The sequence below is a fragment of the Zalophus californianus genome, chromosome 3 (genome assembly GCF_009762305.2).
Source record: "Zalophus californianus isolate mZalCal1 chromosome 3, mZalCal1.pri.v2, whole genome shotgun sequence".
NCBI classification, from domain to species: Eukaryota; Metazoa; Chordata; class Mammalia; order Carnivora; family Otariidae; genus Zalophus; species Zalophus californianus.
Window position 1 is genome coordinate 151,380,931 of NC_045597.1, and position 21,886 is coordinate 151,402,816.

At 37.6% G+C, this 21,886-nt stretch overlaps 1 protein-coding gene across 4 annotated transcripts in view; it reads right to left on the reverse strand.

The window, feature by feature from the left end:
* Nucleotides 1-21,886, reverse strand: part of HIBCH (3-hydroxyisobutyryl-CoA hydrolase) — a 103,996-nt gene that overhangs the window by 43,201 nt on the left and 38,909 nt on the right. For all 4 annotated transcript variants that reach the window (XM_027590658.2, XM_035726552.1, XM_035726553.1 and 1 more), the window contains one exon: nt 20,951-21,003. In XM_027590658.2, coding sequence (XP_027446459.2) covers nt 20,951-21,003 — 53 coding nt within the window. The remainder of the gene's footprint in view (nt 1-20,950; nt 21,004-21,886) is intronic.

Sequence of the window (21,886 nt, forward strand, 5' to 3'; positions counted from 1 at the left end):
GTATATACCAGGGAGTAAAACTACTGGGTCAAAGGAAACTAATTCAATTAACTTTTAAAAATAACAATTTTCCAAAGCAGTAGTACCAATTTTCTACTCAAACCAGCATTATATGAGTTTGTTACTCCCCATCTTCACCAATACTTGAACTTGTCTTTCATAATTTTAGCCATTTTAATGAGTATATGTAAGTATTTCATTGTGATTTCAATTTCCATTTCCTTGACTAATGCAGTTGATTGTTCTGTTATATTTGTTATCTGGATATCTCTGTAATATGTCTACTCTCATCTATTGTTCATTTTTCCACTGGATTTTTGTATGGACTGTAGAAATTCTTTATACTTTCTTGATAGGATTCCTTTCTCAAATATATGCATGCCAAGACTTATTTTCCAGTCCATGGTTTGCCTTTTCATTCTCAAGGATGTCTTGGAATGCACAGTTCTTAGTTTTTAAGTCTAATTTGTCATTTTGTTTATGGTGCATTTATGTACTATTTAAAGTAATCCTTCCCGGGGCGCCTGGGTGGCTCAGTCATTAAGCGTCTGCCTTAGGCTCAGGTCATGGTCCCAGGGTCCTGGGATCAAGCCCCGCATCGGGCTCCCTGCTCAGCGGGAAGCCTGCTTCTCCCTCTCCCACTCCCCCTGCTTGTGTTCCCTCTCTCGCTGTGTCTCTGTCAAATAAATAAATAAAATCTTTAAAAAAAAAAAAAAAACGTAATCCTTCCCTACCCTCAAGGCACAGCCATAAATATATGTTCCAAACATTCAGAATTTTCTAGTTACTATTATTGATTGCTAGCTTAATTCCACTGGGGCCAGAGAACAGTCTGTAAGATTAATCCTTTTATGTTGAGACTAATTCTGTGGCCAATTTTGGTAAATGTACCATTGCACACATGAAATGAACATATCTGCAATTACTGAGTACATGTTAATTGAATCAAGTTTATTGGACAATGTTCAAATTATGTGTATGCATGAAAAATGTGTGTGTGTATATATATGTACATGTGTATATATATATATATATATATACACACACACACACACACACACACACACACACTCTTACACTGAGCAGTTGTCTGCTCCATTATTGAAAGAAGCATGTTAACTCTTCTCCTGGGATTATGGTTTTGTCTCTTTCCCCTCTTAGGACTTTCTACTTTTTTGCATAGATCCAAACATTTTTAAATGTTTGACAATATCACACAAGAGAGTTATTTCAGATAGAGGTTTGTTCCCACAGTTTCTCAGTTTTAGCACTACTGTCATACTGTATGCTTTGGAACTCATTAATTCAGTTCATCTAGCTTCATATTCAGTTATAAACTGAGAGTTTCAAACAAATATTTATAAACTATCTTTCTACAGTCGATTGAGGTCAATAAAATTTTCAGAATCTGACCTCAGTGATCTTTTTGACTTTTTTTTTTTTTTTTTGAGAGAGCACCCGACTCAGAGCTCTATCCCACCACCCTGAGATCATGACCTGAGCTCAAATCAAGAGTCACATGCTTAACCAACTGAGCCACCCAGGTGTGCCTGACCTCGGTGATCTTAAGAGGGTGAAGATCTGAACAGAGTTTAACAGACTGAATTAAGCCCTCCTTGCTAAGGGAACAAATAATGGAATTTAGGGCTTGCCAAACTGAGCCCCCAAATGCTACACCCTAGGAGTTAGAATGCCCTGAATTCAGACCAGCCCTCACTTGGAGTGAAGCTCAGCTACAAATCCCTCCATTCCCAACTGGATCTAGATGATCTGGAATTACTAATGCCCTCCGCCTAGACACCTACTAGAAACAAAGGTACTTCCTTGGAGGCAGATAATGCCATCCTAGGGTTCAAATAATCAGAAATAACTAGCACCTGATTCGAAATAATCCAACATATACCACAGGGCTAACACCAAAGAGAAACAATATACAACAGAATCATAGGACATACAAATTTAGATTTATTAGAGCTAACCATTTTATAACTATGGAATGTCCTTCTATATTAAAGTTTGTCATAAAATTTACCTTATTTGTTCTTAAAATATATCAGCTTTCTTTCAGTTTACTGCTGGTATGGTATCTTTCTATTTTACATTTAACTCTTCTGTTCCTTTTATTTATGGTGTCCCAAGCACTCTGACATTTTTTTTTTTTGGACATTCTTTACTTGTATTATTAGTAAACAATCATCACTGCAGGACTGCGCTAACATTGAACTGATAAAGTAAAATTAATTTGATCCATTTTTATAATCTAGTATAAAAATTCTAATATGCATAAACAAAAAATAACTAAAATATATGAATGTAGTCAAACTCACACTGTCACAAGAATGACTATGTACTTAATTTTTAACCCTTAAAGTTAAAATTTAGGCAATCTAAGACTGTTTTTTTGTTAAGAGACACAGATGAGTTTTTAGACTATTCAGTAAAGGGAAAAGGCTGGTGTAGCTTTATTTAAGACTTTAAAAAAGATCTTATTATAATTACTTTAAAAGCACAGTTAAATCCTTCGAAATTAAAATATGTTAATTACCCACTAGAAATAAGCATCATTTCTATATTTCCAGATAATATACTATTTGAAACAAAAAGCAACATTTTAAAAAATGGATAATTATGAAGATTTTTTAAAGATTTATTTATTTATTTTAGAGACAGAGAGCGAGCGAGCAAGCTCACGTGCGTGCTCCCATGTGCGGGGGGTGGGGCAGGGAGGAGGAGCAGAGGGAGAGGGAGAGAATCTCAAGCAGACTCCCCACTGAGCCCATGGACAGGCTTGATCCCATGACCCTGAGGTCATGACCTGAGCCGAAATCAAGAGTCAGATGCTTAACCGACTGAGTCACCAAGGAGCCCTGATAATTATAAAGATATTTAAAGTTAACTTAAGATATAGTCAACCATGCCACGATTTATATTAATGGCAAGATTAATCCCCCAATAAGCAAAAGGGACACATGTGGAACAATTTAATTTGGTACTTGAAAAAGAAATATTCCAGATAAAAATATTGGATCAGTGTTAAATTTCTTGATTTTGGTGTCTTCTTAGACAATACACACTGAACAATTTAACAATAGTTATCACGTCTTCAACTTTCTCTCAAATCGTGAAAAAGAAATTCTTCATAGATGTAGGAGAGAGGAAGAAAGAATGATAAAACAAATGTGGAAATAACAGGGAATGTGAAGAATAAAAGTTCTCTGTACTATTATTGCATCTTTTCTGTAAAATTTGAAGTTGTTTCACAAAAAGGTTTTTAATTAAAAAAATAAAAATTAAAAATAAATGTTACAAAGTAAACAGAGCCAACAACCACAGTTAAGAAAGCAACTAATTCAGAAAGGCATACAACAGGGAGATGTGACTAATGCTTACACAAAGAGTCATGGATTTAAATTCTAATCAGGGAGAATGAGTAAGCTCCTGCCCAGAATGAACACTGCATCACAGTATCAGAGTTATGTGAGATTCCTCACTCATCATCATTCAGGATTATAAACAGTGCTTTGAAATAGGTACACATTTTTGTTAGAAATTCAAATAGGTTTTCATCATACATTATTTCACTATAGTATAAAAGTTAATATCATAACTATAAAGTTTCATGTCTCTGTGGGACCACATGCATTAGATTAGCAGTCTGATCAGCAGTCTCCACAGTAAAAACAAAGACTTTATTATGCTTCTCACATTAATATTAAGAGACTAGTATTGCATATTAATGATACTAATATACTGATTATATAATGTTAATGTATTTTAATAGACTGCAGAGATCAGCACTAAATAAAAATTTCCCCCTGCTTTTGATGCATAATTCATATTATTTTTGGATGAAAATGATATTCAGCAGAAACAAATAACTGAGGTAGAAATATTTATTTATATATTAACAGTTTACCATTTTTCAGGTACAGTTTTAAATAAAAAAGCGAGGGGGACACTTGAAAGTTGTTAAAAGAATAAATCTTAAAAGCTCTCATCACAAGAAAAGATTTTTGTTAACCATGTGTGGTGATGAATGTTAATTTACTGTGGTAATCATTTTGCAGTATATACCCATACCAAATAATTATGTTGCACACCTAAAGTTAATACAATGTTATTGATCAATTATATTTCAATTTTTTAAAATCCAGGGAATAGAAAAATTCTAGTATGTCATACATTAAAGCATAAATTTGAAATAACTTAAAAATACACATCTCCTAGATTCACACTCAAGGTTTTTTACCTCAGTGAGCACAACCCCCAATACAAGCATATTTACAATTATATATGTACATGTGTCCAACTATAACATATCACCTATTATATTTAAATATATATTTATAGTTTAAATATAGGAGTTCTAAGTTTAAAAAGGAGTTCTAAGAAGCCATTGCTTTATATCATATAATCAAACAAAAAGGATTATTATAATAGGAATACTCTTAATCCACCTCTGATTTACCAGAGATTTTCATTAATTCTGTAAAATATGTTAACTAATGTCCGTATTAACTAGCATCCTGAAAGCTACTCTCTGGTTACTTTTTGATACAACAGTATATTTTTCTGATCTGCTGAGTTTAGAGTTTACCAAATGTTGGTCAGAGGTATTTCCAATCTGTTTCAGTTGTACTTGTTATGGTAAGTATGTACTTTAAATATTATTCATCATAAACTGATAGGAGTATAAAAAATAAAGAGTTGTTTCAACGAGAACCAGGTTGAAGAGAAAAATATGAAAAAGAAAAAAAAGAAAAATATGAAAAAGACAAGTCACTAAAAAAATTGGTATAGGGCAAAGACAGCAACTATTTCAGTGGCTTTATCTTTAGTAAAAACAGTGGTATTATTATCCTAAAACTATTATATTTATTAGGACAAAGCAAATCTGAAACAATATTTTTAAAAAAACAAACTTTTCAACATAAAAAGATACAAGTATCAAAGAAGTAAAAATCTAAATTTGAATAGGATGTATTAAACTCAGGATCTATCTTTTCTTCAAAACAAGATCTATATTCTTAGCTTAAAAGGTGTAAAAACAATTACCAACTTAACTAGTGCCCAGACTGTTACTGCTAACTACCATTTTCTACTAAAAGTAATCAGGGCTGTCTTGGAGAAACAGCTGACTTGTAGGTCTGGGGAACACAACATACAAGAAGAACCTAGGATATGTTCTTTACCACACAGCAAAGAAACTGTCAAAGACTTCTGGGGCACAGAAACCAACTTGAAGTTTCCCACTCTTCTGATTTGCCTCTTCTGTACTCTTTTTTCAGGGTATCCTATAGACTCCTTGTTCTGCCGCTGACCAATACACATTGGGTGGGGTTTTTTGTTGTTGTTTTAAGATTTTATTTATTGGGGCACTTGGGTGGCTCAGTCGTTAAGTGTCTGCCTTCAGCTCAGGTCATGATCCCAGCGTCCTGGGATCAAGCCCTGCATCGGGCTCCCTGCTCCGCGGGGAGCCTGCTTCTCCCTCTCCCACTCCCCCTGCTTGTGTTCCCTTTCTCGCTGTATCTCTCTCTGTCAAATAAATAAAATCTTTAAAAAAAATTTATTTATTTGTCAGAGAGAGAGAGAGCACACAAGCACAAGCAGGGGAGTGTCAGGTAGAGGGAGAAGCAGGATCCCCCGCTGAGCAAGGAGCCCGATGTGGGACTCGATCCCAGGACCCTGGGATCAGGACCTGAGCTGAAGGCAGACACCTAACTGACTGAGCCACCCAAGCATCCCTGTTTTGTTTTGTTTTTAGGATTCCATTCTGGACTCATTTGGGTTGTTACTCTATTTCTGTCACATTTCCTTGCATACTCTTTTCTACTGACTAATTTTCAATACAAGGCATCTCTGCTAGCAGATAATGAATTCATGAAAAAATCCTCAGGTTCTCCAAAACTGCACAGAGCTTATAGGAAAAATAGAGTTTGGGCAGTCTGCTCAAAACCTATGTAACTTTGTAATCTGAGTGATAATAAAAACTATAAATGGTCCCAGAGACCTGATTTAGACAACCTAGGCAGGCATCTCATTATGAACGAAGAATGACATAGCAGGTATTTAAAATGCATAAAGATAAAGTGGAAAAAAGGGCAATACTTTAATCAGGGCAGGACCAACACGTGCAGAGACAAAGCAGGTGGAAGTGCAGCTCTAAGTCTGAGGGGTTCTGCCCTTAAACATCCAAGTGCCAGGTGTAGGGAGTTCATCTTAGAGGTTGCCCAAAGAAGAGGCATTTAATTTTCTTAAAATACACTGTACATCAACAGAGCTAAGCACTTTTTCTGCCCAGTTGATTATATATTTATTGCCACTTATCCTATCTCCCCCTGCCTAGAAAAAAAAAAAACTGCGTATGAACCAACACCTTTACATTATCCTAACATTATTTCACCATTTACCAATCCCTATGAGCTAATTCATGTTACAGAAGCCCACACTGTCAAGCATACTGTGCCTACATGAGTCCCAAACTTAAACTTCTTGCCCAGGCAACACCCTGAGTATCAGACTTGCATAACCAACACTTTTATTCAGACAAAACACACCCACATGGAGGGTTCACAGGCATTTCACATTTAACAAGCCCCAAATTAAACTCATCTCCCTTTACCCTTCCCAGCCCATACCCCCACCATTCTTCCTCCAAAATCTTGGTGAACAGTCCACCACTGAGTCCAGTGCCCAGTCTAGACCTGGGAGTCATGCTGGCCTCCTTCGCCTCTTTACCCCATGTCCAATCCCTCATCAAATCCCAAGTCTCCTCCTAAATATCTCCCATAAATCTAATTTTTGGTTACTTCATTATCTCTACCCTACTTCAAAATCACCCTAAGCTTTCATCTGGATCTCTGCAATAACCTCCTAAACAATCTCTTTACTTTCAATTCTAACCCCCTCCAATATGTTCTTCCCACGAAAGACTTATCATTCTAAAATGCAAGTCTGTTCAAGCCATCTCCCTACCTTTCTGGCCTTAGACTTCAACCACTATCTCCTTCATACTCCAAAATCCAGGCATACTGAACTTTACCCAAACATATATTCATTCTCTCAACTCATTTTCACACAGGCTGCTATCTTCTCATTTGCATACTGTCCTCCCATACTGCATGAACCCCTTGCACATGAACAGCAACCATATCACATTTCTCCACTATTCCCAACTTGTTCTCTCCTGGCTGCTTATATAACTTCCTCCAAGATGCTTCCCCTACACTATCCCCTTCACTAAAATACTCACACCTACTCACACAGTTGAGACTGGTACTTTTTTGTGTATTTCCAGAATACCCTGTACCTGCCTCTCTATACAAGAGACCCCATGAGGAAAGAACATATCTGCCTTGCTATTTTACCCCCAGAGCCTAACCAGTATCTAGCACATAGCACGTATCCAATAAGTTTTAATGGTTGGGTGAAATAGTTGAGAACAATCTCAAATAATAGCTAAAATCATAATGAACCTTTAGTTAGTATTAAACCTCTGAGGTCTGAGTGATTCTAAAGGGCACATGCACCCCAATGTTTATAGAAGCAATGTCACAATAGCCAAAATATAGAAAGAGCCCAGATGTCCATCAGCAGATAAATATAACTACCATATGATCCAGCAATTCCACTTCTGGACATATATCCAAATGAAAAAAATCATCATCTCCAAGAGTTATCTGTACTCCCATGCTCACTGCAGCACTATTCTCCATAGTCAAGCAATGAAAGTAACTGTCTACCCACAGATGAATGGATAAAGAAAATGTGATGATATATAAATATATATATATATCCAATATATTTATTTATATATATATATATATTTGTGTGTGTGTGTGTGTGTGTGTGTGTGTGTGTGTAAAGTCTAACTCATAGAAAGAGAGAGTAAAATGGTGATTGCCAGGGACTGGAGGGATGGGGGAAATAAGAAGAGACTGGTTAAAGGGTACAAACTTTCAGTTACAAGATGAATAAGGTCTGAGGTGGGGAATCCTTTCACAATGTACTCGTATGTCAAATCATCACATTGTACACTTTAAGTATATTACAACTTTACTTGTCAGCTATACCTCAATAAAAACCTGAAGAAAAAGAACATTAAACATTATGTCTAATCATAATTATGATTCTTATGTCTCTCATAAAAATATTCCAACTCACTGGACAAAGAAAGGCTGGTCATTCTAAAATCATTCTTTTAGAGAGAGAGTAGCTTAGCATACATATAAGCGTTTTATGAGGCTTTAATAACTTCATTTTGATCTTTTGAAAGCTTCTTGGATTTTCCATTAAAAATGGCTTGTCCCAGAGGGGAGGGAAAGATAGTGGAGGAGTAGGGGACCCTATTCCAACCGGTCCCAGAATTGAGCTGGATATCTGCCAGACCACTCTGAACACCCACGAAATCAGCCTGAGATGTAAGAAGATAGAGCTGGATCTCTACAAACAGAATTATTGCAGGCAGTTGGTTCCGAGGTATGAAGCGGGGAACCGTGATTCCCTGGGAAAATATCAGAGGATAAACGGCAGTGGTAGGGAGCCTGGCCATGGGGATCCTACACCGCCCGTGAGCGATAGCCTCCCACGCTGGGGACTGGGGCACAGACTCACAGACCTGTAGTAGCAGGGAAAGGACTTTAGGGCAGCAACCCAGACAGAAACCCAGAGCGGCGGGGCCACGCGCACGAACTGGGGGCAGCTGGCAGTTTTAGAAGCACAAAGGGCAGAGATGTGCCCCGACCTGGAGGTGAGGACTGGGAGCGCTGCTGAGGGGCACACAACCAAGGACGCTGCAGTTTATAGCAGCACAGACAGAAACAGAGATAGTGTGGCCTGGAGAGCTCACTGAAGAACAGACTGCAAACTCTCTGCTCCGAGGCAGAGGGCTGGAAACAGTCTCTTCTGCTCTGACTCTCGGAAGAGACCCGGAAAGCCACCAGGGAAAGCTGCCAGAGAACAAAAGCCCCCAAAAAACGGTTTCCACTGAGCCCATCCCCTGCCACAGGGGGACAGGGCAACTCTGCCCAAACAGGATTGCCTGAGCAACAGTGCAGCAGGCCCCTCCCCCAGAAGACAGGCTGGGAAAACAAGAGGCCAGCAACCCTAAAGTCCCTAGAAAACAGGTGCATCTTGCTTGGATTGTGGTCAATAATCTGGACTCTGTATATTTCCTCAACCACCCATCAACAGAATGACTAGGAGGAGGAACCCCCAAAATAGGAAAGACTCAGAGATTATGACTTATGCCACAGATTTACAAATGGATTCAGATATAACCAAGATGTTGGAGGTGGAATTCAGGCTAGCAATTGTGAAGAATAGCTAGAATGGAGAAATCAATTAATGGCAACATAGAATCTCTAAGGGTAGAAATGAAAACTGAATTGGCAGAACTTAAAAATGCTATCAATGAGATCCAATCTAATCTAGATAATCTAACAGCTAGGGTAAGCGAGGCAGAAGAACAAATTAATGACCTGAAAGACCATTTAATAGACAAAAAGGGAAAAGAGGAGGCCAGGGAAAAACAACTCAGAATCCATGAAAATAGAATCAGAGAAATAAGTGACACCATGAAACGTTCCAATGTCAGAATTATTGGAATCCCTGAGGGGTAGAGAGAGAGGACTAGAAGATACATTTGAGCAAATCATAGCTGAGAACTTCCCAAATCTGGGGAATGAAACAAACATTCATGTCCTAGAGGCAGAGAGGACTCCTCCCAAGATCAAAGAAAACAGGCCAACACCCCAGCATGTAATAGTAAAACTCACAAATCTTAGAATCAAGGAAGCCATCTTAAGGGCAGTTGCGGGGAGAGATTCCTTACGTACAGAGGGAGGAACATCAGAATAACATCAGACCTATCCACAGAGACTTGGCAAGCCAGAAAGGCCTGGCAAGACATATTCAGAGTACTAAACAAGAAGAACATGCAGCCAGGAATACTTTATCCGGCAAGGCTGTCATTTAGAATGGATGGAGAGATGCAGAGCTTCGAAGACCAGCAGAAACTGAAAGAATGTGTGATCACGAAGCCGGCCCTGCAAGAAATATTAAGCGGGGTTCTATAAAAGGAGAAAGACCCAAAGAGTGATACAGAACAGAAATTTACAGGGATAATCTATAAAAACAAGGTCTTCACAGGCAACATCATAACAACAAAGTCATATGTTTCAATAATCACTCTCAACGTGAACGGCCTAAATGCTCCCATAAAATGGCACAGGGCTGCAGATGGGATAAAAAGACAGGACCCATCCATATGCTGTCTACAAGAGATTCATTTAACATAAAGATACATCCAGACTGAAAGTGAAGGGATGGAGATCCATCTTCCATGCCAGCGGACTGCAAAAGAAAGCTGGGGTAGCAATTCTTATATCAGACAAATTAGATTTTAAACTAAAGACTGTAGTTAGAGACACAGAAGGACAAGATATCATTCTTAAAGGGTCTATCCAACAAGAAGATCGAACAAATCTAAATATCTACGCCAACATGGGAGCAGTCATCTACATAAGCCAACTGTTAACCAAAATAAAGAGTCATATTGATAACAATATGTTAATTGTAGGAGACCTCAATACTCCACTCTCAGCAACAGACAGATTATCTAAGCAGAAAATCAACAAAGAAACAAGAGCTTTGAATGACACACTGAACCAGATGGACCTCATAGATATATACAGAACGTTCCACCCTAAAACAACAGAATACTCATTCTTCTCGAGCGCACATGGAACTGTCTCCAGAACAGACCACATACTGGGTCACAAATCAGGTCTCAACTGATACCAAAAGACTGAGATTATTCCCTGCTTATTCTCAGACCATAATGCTTTAAAACTGGAACTCAATCAAAAGAAAAAATTTGGCATAAAGTCAAACACTTGGAAGCTAAAGACCACTCTACTCAAGAATGTTTGGGTCAACAAGGAAATCAAAGAAGAACTTAAACAATTCATGGAAACCAATGAAAACGAAAACACATCGGTCCAAAACCTGTGGGATACTGCAAAGGCTGTCCTAAGGGGGAAATACATAGCCATCCAAGCCTCACTCAAAAAAAAAAGCCAGAAAAATCCCGAATTCACCAACTAACTCTACACCTTAACGAACTAGAGAAAAAGCAACAAACGATGCCTAAGCCATGCATTAGAAGATTAGAGCAGAAATCAATGAATTAGAAACCAGAAACATAGTAGATCAGATCAACAAAACGAGAAGCTGGTTCTTTGAAAGAATTAATAAGATCGATAAACCACTGGCCAGACTCATCCAAAAGAAAAGAGAAAGGACCCAAGTTAATAAAATTATGAATGAAAGGGAGAACACCAAGGAAATACAATTTTTAGAAATTATTATCAACTATATGCCAATAAACTGAGCAATCTGGATGAAATGGATGCCCTCCGCAAAACCTATAAACTGTGAAAACTGAAAGAGGAAGAAACTGACAACCTGAATAGGCCAATAACCAGTAACGAGATTGAAGCAGTGATCAAAAACCTCCCAAAAACAGGAGTCCAGGGCCTGATGGATTCCCTGGGGAATTCTACCAAACATTCAAAGAAGAAATAATACCTATTCTCCTGAAGCTGTTTCAAAAAACAGAAAGAGAAGGAAAGCTTCCAGACTCATTCTATGAAGCATTACCTTAATCCCCAAACCAGGCAAAGACCCCATCAAAAAGGAGAATTTCAGACCAATATCCCTGATGAATATGGATTCCAAAATCCTCAACAAAATCCTAGCTGATAGGATCCAACAATACATTAAAAGGATCATCTACCACGACCAAGTGGGATTTATCTCCGGGATGCAAGGGTAGTTCAACGTTCGCAAATCAATCAATGTGATAGAACACATTAATAAGAGGAGAGAGAAGAACCATATGGTTCTCTCAATTGATACAGACAAAGCATTTGACAACATACAGCATCTTTCCTGATTAAAACTCTTCAGAGTATAGGGATAGTGGGAACATTCCTCAAGTTCATAAAAATCATCTATGAAAAACCCACAGCGAGGGGCGCCTGGGTGGCTCGGTCATTAAGTGTCTGCCTTCAGCTCTGGTCATGATCCCAGGGTCCTGGGATCGAGCCCCGCATTGGGCTCCCTGCTCGGTGGAGAGCCTGTTTCTCCCTCTCCCACTCCCCCTGCTTGTGTTCCCTCTCTCGCTGTGTCTCTCTCTGTCAAATAAAATCTTTAAAAAAAAAAAAGAAAGAAAGAAAAACCCACAGTGAATATCATCCTCAATGAAGAAAAGTTGAGAACCTTTCCCTTAAGATCAGGAACACATCATGCCTGATGGTGAGATGCCCACTCTCGCCACTCCTGTTCAACATAGTACTAGAAGTCCTAGCAACAGCAATCAGACAACAAAAAGAAATAAAAGGTATTCAGATTGGCAAAGAAAAAGTCAAACTCTCTCTTTTCACAGATGACATGATACTTTATGGGGAAAACCCAAAAGACTCCACTCCCAAATTACTAGAACTCATACAGCAAATCAGTAATGTGGCAGGATACAAAATCAATGCACAGATATCAGTTGCTTTCTTATACACTAACAACACAACTATAGAAAGAGAAATTAGAGAAACGATTCCATTTACAATAGCACCAAAAACCATAAGATACCTTGGAATAAACTTAACCAAAGAGGTAAAGGATCTATACTCTAGGAACTACGGAACACTCACGAAAGAAATTGAAGAAGACACAAAAAGATGGAAAAACATTCCATGCTCATGGATTGGAAGAATAAACATTGTTAAAATGTCTATGCTACCCAGAGCAATCTATATCTTCAATGCCATCCTGATCAAAATTCCAATGACATTTTTCAAAGTGCTGGAACAAACAATCCTAAAAAATTTGTATGGAATCAGAAAAGACCCCAAATCGCCAAGGAAATGCTGAAAAAGAAAAACAAAGCTGGGGGCATCACGTTGCCCGATTTCAAGCTATATTACAAAGCAGTGATCACCAAGACAGCATGGTACTGGCACAAAAACAGACATACAGACCAATGGAACAGAATGGAGAGCCCAGATATGGACCCTCACCTCTATGGTCAAATAATCTTTGACAAAGCAGTAAAAAATATGCAATGGAAAAAAGAGTCTCTTCAATAAATGGTGCTGGGAAAATTGGACAGCCACATGCAGAAGAATGAAACTCGACCGTTCTCTAACACCATACACAAAGATAAACTCAAACTGGATGAAAGACCTCAATGTGAGACAGGAATCCATCAAAATCCTAGAGGAGAACATAGGCAGTAACCTCTGTAACATTGCCACAGCAACTTCTTTCAAGATACATCTCCAAAGGCTAGTGAAACAAAAGCAAAAATGAACTTTCGGGACTTCATCAAGATAAAAAGCTTCTGCAGAGCAAAGGAAACAGTCAACAAAACAAATAGGCAACCCACAGAATGGGAGAAGATATTTGCAAATGACACTATTGATAAAGGGCTGGTATCCAAGATCTATAAAGAAATTCTCAAACTCAACACCCAAAAAACAAATAATCAAGTCAAAAAGTGGGCAGAAGATATGAACAGACACTTCTCCAAAGAAGACAGACAAATGGCTAACAGACACATGAAAAAATGTTCATCATCCTTAGCCAACAGGGAAATTCAAATCAAAACCACACTGAGATACCACCGTACACCAGTTAGACTGGCAAAAATTGACAAGGCAAGAAACAACAAATGTTAGAGAGGTTGTGGAGAAAGGGGAACACTCTTACACTGTTGGTGGGAATGCAAGTTGGTACAGCCACTTTGGAAAACAGTGTGGAGGTGCCTCAGAAAATTAAAAATAGAGCTACCCTATGACCCAGCAATTGCACTCCTGGGTATTTACCCCAAAGACACAGATGTAGTAAAAGGAAGGGCCATATGCACCCCAATGTTCATAGTGGCAATGTCCGCAATAGCAAAACTGTGGAAAGAGCCGAGGTGCCCTTCAACAGATGAATGGATAAAGAAGATGTGGTCCATATATACAGTGGAATATTACTCAGCCATCAGAAAGGATGAATACCCAACTTTTACATCAACATGGATGGGACTGAAGGAGATTATGCTAAGTGAAAGAAGTCAAGCAGAGAAAGTCAATTATCATATGGTTTCACTTATCTGTGGATCATAAGGGATAGCATGGAGGACTAATGTCCTCCATGAGAAGGAAGGGAAAAATGAAGGGGGGGAAATCAGAGGGAGAGATGAACCATGAGAGACTATGGACTCTGAGAAACAAACTGAGGGTTTTAGAAGGGAGGGGGGTGGGGGGATGGGTTAGCCCGGTGATGGGTATTAAGGAGGGCACATACTACATGGAGCACTGGGTACTATACAAAAAAACAATGAATCGTGGAACACTACATCAAAAAATAAAGATGTCTGTATGGTGACTAACATTACATAATAAAATTAAAAAAAAAATTAAAAATAAAAATAAATGGCTTGTCCCTGGGGTGTCTGGGTGGCTCAGTTGGTTAAACATCTGCCTTTGGCTCAGATCATGATCTCAGGGTCCTGAGATCACGCCCTACATTGGGCTCCCTGCTCAGCAGGGAGTCTGCTTCTCCCTCTCCCTCTGTGTGTATGCTCTCTAGCTCTCTCTCTCTCTCTAGCTCTCTCTCTCGAATAAATAAAATCCTAAAAAATTAATATATAAATTAAAGAAATAAAAATGGCATGGCCCAAGGGTGCCTGGATGGCTCAGTTGGTTAAGCATGCGACTCTTGATTTTGACTCAGGTCATGATCTCAGGGTCGTGAGACTGAACCCCATGTCAGGCTCTGAGCTGGGCATGGAATGCACTTAAGATTCTCTTTCTCCCTCTGCCCTGCCCCTCCCTAAGTGTGGAAAGAAAAGAGAAGAGAAGAGAAGAAAAGAAAAGAGAAAAAAAAGGCATGGCCTCTGCATGTCTCTGTGTTTTCATTAAACAATGTAAACACATTAAAGAGTACTATAATTAATTTTTTTTTTAAATCAAGAGATTTAAATGATGTGGTGGGGGAGAGTAAGCTGAACTCAAAAGTTTCTTTAAAAATCTTCTTTAACTGGGGCGCCTGGGTGGCTCAGTCATTAAGCATCTGCCTTCGGCTCAGGTCATGAACCCAGAGTCCTGGGATCGAGCCCCGCGTCGGGCTCCCTGCTCCGTGGGTAGCCTGCTTCTCCCTCTCCCACTCCCCCTGCTTGTATTCCCTCTCTCGCTGTCTCTGTCAAATAAATAAAATCTTTAAAAGAAAAAAAAACTTCTTTAACTTTTAATTTAGCTAATAAAATCATTGCATCTCTTCTTTCATCAAGTCTCAGGTTCTCACATAACTGAAGAGTATTACAAAAAACCCAGTATTTTATAATAAAAAAATGTTTTCTTAAAATGTCATCTATTCAATTATCACTAAAACAATACTTTTTAAAAGTGAAGATGCATTATCATCTCACAGACCTTTGTAGTACATTAATATAATTCCATCTTTGAGGGCTATTAATTCTTCGCATTAAAAAAAGACATGTCTCAATGACATTTATGAGTGGTTAAACTTAATTTGATTCAGTAATTGAGCACTAGTCAATTTTCCATGTAGCTAGCTTGTCACAAAGTCATGTGGGTATTGTCTACACTCACTCTTCCCATTCCAATGCCCACTTCTCTATTCATTAGAACATACCCCTTTCTAAAGTGTGCCTTCAAACTTTAAATTTTCCATTATTCTGATTACAAAACCTTTTGCTAGCAGAATCTTACTACTTTGGGACACACAACAATGCCATATTACACTCATATTTTGAGTTGGCTTGGGGGAGCTAATCTTATCTCTATTGTAAAATGCATTCTGGGGGAGAAGAGAAAAGAAGAAATGGAGAAAAGAAGGAAGGAAGGAAGAAAGAAATTTGAAATATCTTTAAACCCAATTCAGTTGAGAGGGAAATATGGGTGGTACTACACATACAGAGTAAGAATTTAAAGACTGTGCTGTTCTATATCTACTAAAAATTAATATTGATTTTTAATCATTTGTCTTTCTATATATATTAACTTGAGAAAATATGAATTCAGATTTTAAAAATAAAGGGGAAAGGAATTAAAAATCTGTCTTTCTGAGAAAGAGAATGAACTATTCTTTCACATTTTTATTCTTTAAAAAATTGTTTACCTCTTACAGAAACACTGGAATGACATAACCTTAAATTATTTTGATCAACCAAGTGAAGAAACACTCAGAAACATTCATTTTTATTTTACCAAAGACCAAAATATTGAGTAAATGGTCGAATCTGAAATCTGAAACGTAATGGAATCTAGCCATACCTTCTACAAAGTGCTGTGCTACTTACTCCTCATGATAGATAACAAAAGATGGTAAAACGACTGTTGTCCTTGATGGAGAAAAACTTTTTCTATAGTGAAAAGAAAAAAAATACAAAAACAAAAACAAGCTCTATGGTGCCATCTTTTGGACTGTTCAAGTTTTTTAACAAAATTCCTTCTTACATTATAAGAAACACTTTATTGATCAGTATCAAGATAAAAACAATTACTATTTGTAAACCTTAAGCCATATTTGCTCTATCTTATTCTAAACTTCTGTATTAGGATTTAAGATATATTTATATTGAACAGTTTTATATAATATTAAAATTCTACTAACAATTCTGAAAATAAAGCCTTTTTGAGTAACACACTACATGTTCTCAACACCTTGTGGTAGTGGTTCCTAAAGTGAGTCACCCCCACTATCACCAGCATCATCATCATCTGGGAACTTGTTAGAAATGCAAATTCAGGTGATGGGTATTGAGGAGGGCACGTGCTGTGATGAGCACTGGGTGTTATACTTAACTAATGAATCATTAAACACTACATCAAAAACTAATGATGTACTACACAGCGGGTAACTGAACATAAAAAAAAATGCAAATTCTTGGACCACACTTCAAATGGACAAAACTGAAATGAGGGTGGGAGGAGTCTGCATTTCAACAAACCCTCAAAGTGATTCTGATACAAGCTAACCTGTGAAAAACAACGTCCCATGGGATTTTGAAAAAGGTCCACAGGTAATAGTTAAGAATCACTAGCACATCAGCAGTTCATAACCTTAGCTATACATTGGGATCACCAAAGAGCTTTAAATATACCTTGGTCCCACTCCAGTACCTGATTTAATAGTTCTGTGAGGTGAGTAAAGCCTGGGCAATGGAACCTGTAAAGTCTCGCAAGGGATTGTAAAATGCAGCCAAGGTTGAAAGCCAGTATCTAGAAGATTATATTTTCAAAAGGAAGAGTTCACTGAGTCTTAGATTAAGCACAGTTTGAAATGAGACACGAAAAGTTAGCCTTCAAAACCAAGATACATTCAAAATATCGTTTAAAAAAAAAAAAGAACTGGTTCACTTCAAGTCTGCAAATTTTACATTTTCAAAGGCTACATAAGAAAATACACACTACATTTCTGGTTGTTGAGAGGGTTAAAAAAAAAAAAAAGAGGCCAAGATAGCCTTTGCCCTTATAGACCATCTAATATATCTGGGCTTATTTCATGATAAGTAACAAAGTATAAATGCCAAATTTGGGGTACAGATTGAATGCAGAAGTCAATGGAAGAAGAAATCACATCTAATCATAGTAGTATTTAAGACTGTCAAAAAATAGAACTTCAGTCTTTAAGAATGAATTACATAGGGGCACCTGGGTGGCTCAGTTGTTAAGCATCTGCCTTGGGCTCAGGTCATGATCCTAGGGTCCTGGGATCAAGCCCCGCATTGGGCTCCCTGCTCGGTGAAGAGCCTGCTTCTCCCTCTCCCACTCCCCCTGCTTGTGTTCCCTCTCTCGTTGTGTGTCTGTCAAATAAAATCTTTAAAAAAAAAAAAAAAAGAGGGGCACCTGGGTGGCTCAGTTGGTTAAGCGACTGCCTTCGGCTCAGGTCATGATCCCAGGGTCCTGGGATCGAGCCCCGCATTGGGCTCCCTGCTCAGCCGGAGGCCTGCTTCTCCCTCTCCCACTCCCCCTAGTTGTGTTCCCCCTCATGCTGTCTGTCTCTCTCTCAATTAAATAAATAAATAAAAGCTTTTAAAAAAAAAAAAGAATGAATTACATAAAGAGTATTTGTGAGGCACATAGGTGGGCAGACCTGATGGGAGAAAAGACACATTGGGGGTTGTTGGATTTTTTTGGAGAGGGGAGGGGGCTGATAATAATGTAATATAAAAGAACCTTGCTCACTGAGGGATTTCTCATGACTTGACTATTTTGTCAATTTTCCCAAGGATGGTACATAACTGGTACCATTCTAGAAACACAGGACAGATATAAGAGAAGTTAATTCATAACATACAATGGATGCCTTATGGCATGGTTTTCACACTTAACATGACCCAGAATCACTTGGAGGGTTTGTTAAAACAGACTGCTGGGCCCCACCCTCAGAGTCTGACTCTGAGGTAGGGCCCCAGATTCTGTATTTCTAACAAATTCTTAAATGCTGCTGATACTGCTAGTGCAAAAATAACACCTTGAAAACCACTGCCTTAGGGCACTAAGACTTAATTCTCTGGTGGTATTCTCATTAAGGCTGATATAAAGTATATTTTTATTTTTATTTTGAAAATCATTCATACTCATTAAATACAGAAAACAGACGAGTAGAAAGAAGTAGCATCACCCTTACTCCCTCCATTCAAGGCAACATTATCTTGGTATGTTTTACTGTGGTCTTCTCTGAATAAATGGAGTATTCTTGACTGAAACATACATAGGAATGTATGCAAACACCATACCAACTGATACATGTCGTGGAGGCCAAAAGGCACAGTCAATTCACTCAGATGCAGTATGCTAGAGCAATAATTCTTCTCAGGCTCCTATGAAAAGGTGGAATTTCTCCTCACTGATAGTAAAAAAGGGCAGCTCACCAATCCTTTCATATCAAAATCAGTCTTGTGTTATTAAACTTGAGTGATTCTTGGTCAACTAGACCAAGTATTTATTGAAATATTTTCAATAATGGTATGTAAGCAACATATTTTCTAAGCCCTTTCATTTCTGAGAATATTTTTCTTTTACAATTATACTAAATGACAAATTGGTTGGGTAGGAAACTCTTAATGACTTGATTTCACAACTTTCTCAATCCATTGACTTCTGGCACTTAACAAACTCTGAAACCAGAACTGATTTACATTCCTTGGTTTATAACTCGTATTCACTAACCACTCCTTCACCCCTACTCCCTAGCCTGAAAACGTACAGTTTTTTTCCTTAAAGCTTGTAATTTAGAAAAACTTACCTAAGCTTTTATCTAGATGTGGTTCTCTTTTCAATGATTTTATCTGAAAGAGTGTGTTTCCCTTAATTATACATACCACAAGTTTGAGAGTTTTTTGTTTTTAATTAAAGAAAGTCATCTCTATATCAGGCCATTATTTTTATTCCAAGTGCTAGATTTACTTTCCATGAAATATCATTCCTTTGTTGGGTTCCCAGTATCCTTCTTTTGCCTTAATTACCTCAAAAGTTTCTTCTCAGCATTTTCATTCTTGTCCTTTTGCGGTTAGTGCTTTTCAAATTTGTCCTTCACAGATACAGCTTCATTATCTGTAATATTAAATTCAACTCCTTCTAATCTATTGCCCTAAGGGGAACATCAGTTTTGCTATTCCCCTCACCCTTCCTTATGTTGCTTGTTGCCCTTTCATCTGAGCTTATTGTCTCCTCATGGGCTGTCTTTCCTATTTCATGGGAGCTACATCTTTTTAAGTGTTATTAAATATGCCCAATGTTGTTTTTATTTTCATTTTTCCTGGTTCCTTTCACATTCACAGGGCAGCTCTTCCTTCAACATTTCAATTATTTTCCTTCCCCTTATTCTGCACTATTTTTTCAGGTTTTTGTTTTTTTTTTCCCCAGTATTTTCCTCATGGTAACACTTCCTTGACAAAGAAAGCACAATCAACTCATGTTCAGTAAATGTTAACGAGCCAGGAGGTACACATTGCCCCTTCATCCTGCTTTCTAACCACAGCTGCTAGTGGAATCCCTTCCCAAAATGACATACAAGATCTAAACAACTCCCAGTGCCCAAGAGGCTTTATCTAGTTTGGTTCTATCAGAAAAAGAGGGGGGCTTCTTGTACACCCAATGACTAAATCTCTGAAACCCTGAACGCGGTATCTTTGAAATTCTTCCCTTCGGCCTCCTACTACCTAAGTCCTACCTTTTCCTGCCATGAAGACCCATTCTGACCTCTCACTTCTTTAAAGGCTTGTCTTTGGTATAGCTAGTGTCATACAATTTTCCCCTTTTCTGTTATTATTTCATGTTTTTCCAACTCTACATCAAGTTATTCAAGGCCAGAAACATTTAAGACTTCCTTGAAATTACACAGAAATAAAAGAAATACTTTGTCAATTGATAAGAAATGCATTTTCAGAGAACTTCATAAAGTATCCAGACACTTTTCATAAAGTATCCAGACACTTTCACTAAGGTGAGATTTTGTGTAATAGATACAATTTAGGCAAACACATCCCCAAGACTCAGTCTAAGAATCCCTTAACATTCCAGTTTCTTTTCTGAAGCTTTTGGAAGCAATCAGTTTACTTTTAAGTAGAAAAAGGGCTCTGTGTAACAACAGCAACAGAAAATTCATCCATTCTGTTGGTTAAAAAAGTTTGCTAAGTCAAGAAGCTAAAAAAGTATATAACATAAGTAAGAACATATTCTTTTGGGTGGAGATCGTCTAAAAGTGTTATAAGCAAATACTATCTCCTAAACCTGCAAGGATCCAAAATCCAAACAGGATTTTGTTTCAATGAGTTCTACTATATGACATTCATCGCCTCACTTCTGATCAATAATGATTAATTTATTTTTAGTAAACTCACATATTAATGATGAGAGTAAGATAGTCTACTTACCCCACCCATTGTAATTCCATGAATAAGGGCAACATATGGTTTCTGGCAAGAACCTAAAAAAACAAAAACAGAGTTATAATTAATTACAATGTTTAAAATACATTCACTTTTCCAAAATCTCATGTTACATGAAATCTGAATGATTTCTTTAGGAAATTTTTGCAAGAAATACCAAATTGGCTAAATACATGGCTTCTAAAATACGTTCTTTTTAAAATGTCAATCCCTACACAATCCTGATTGTCTATTATCATTTAACAACTCAACACTTCAACTTAAAACAAGTGAAAGCCTTTCATAACTCAGCTTTTGAAAAATATAATTAAGATTTACCTTATAAGCCATGGATGTCTATGTACACAGTCATATTTTAAGGAACCTAATTTGTTTTCAATACAAACAGAAGTGCAGCATACAGTAAAAAGCAAGGACTGGGAGTTAGAAGACCCAGATTCCAGTCTCATCTTTGTCATTAACTAGCAAATCAACTATATTCAATATATATACTGGCATTAGGTATATACACATTTATACACACATGTTAATGTATTGTACATGTGCATATCATATGTATGTATATGATTTATAGGTAAGTTTCCTCATCTATTAAATAATGAGATTAAATATATGGCCTCAGAAGTGCCTTTCAGCTCAAAAATTCTATAAAATTTTACTGTGTTCCTTTTCCTTTTTTCTTTTTCCTCTGAGAGGGGGAGTTGCTTATAACAAAAATGTAAATCACCGAGCTTCTGTTACTGCTTGTTGCCAATATTACTTCCTTACTGAAGACCAAAATAAAAATTCAGTTTTTGGGGTTTCTGTTTTGGTGTTTTTTCGGTTTTTTTTTTTTTTTTTTGATGGAAGTATAGTAGACACACAATGTTACGTTAGTTTCAGGTGTACAACATATACATTATGTTATGCTCACCACAAGTG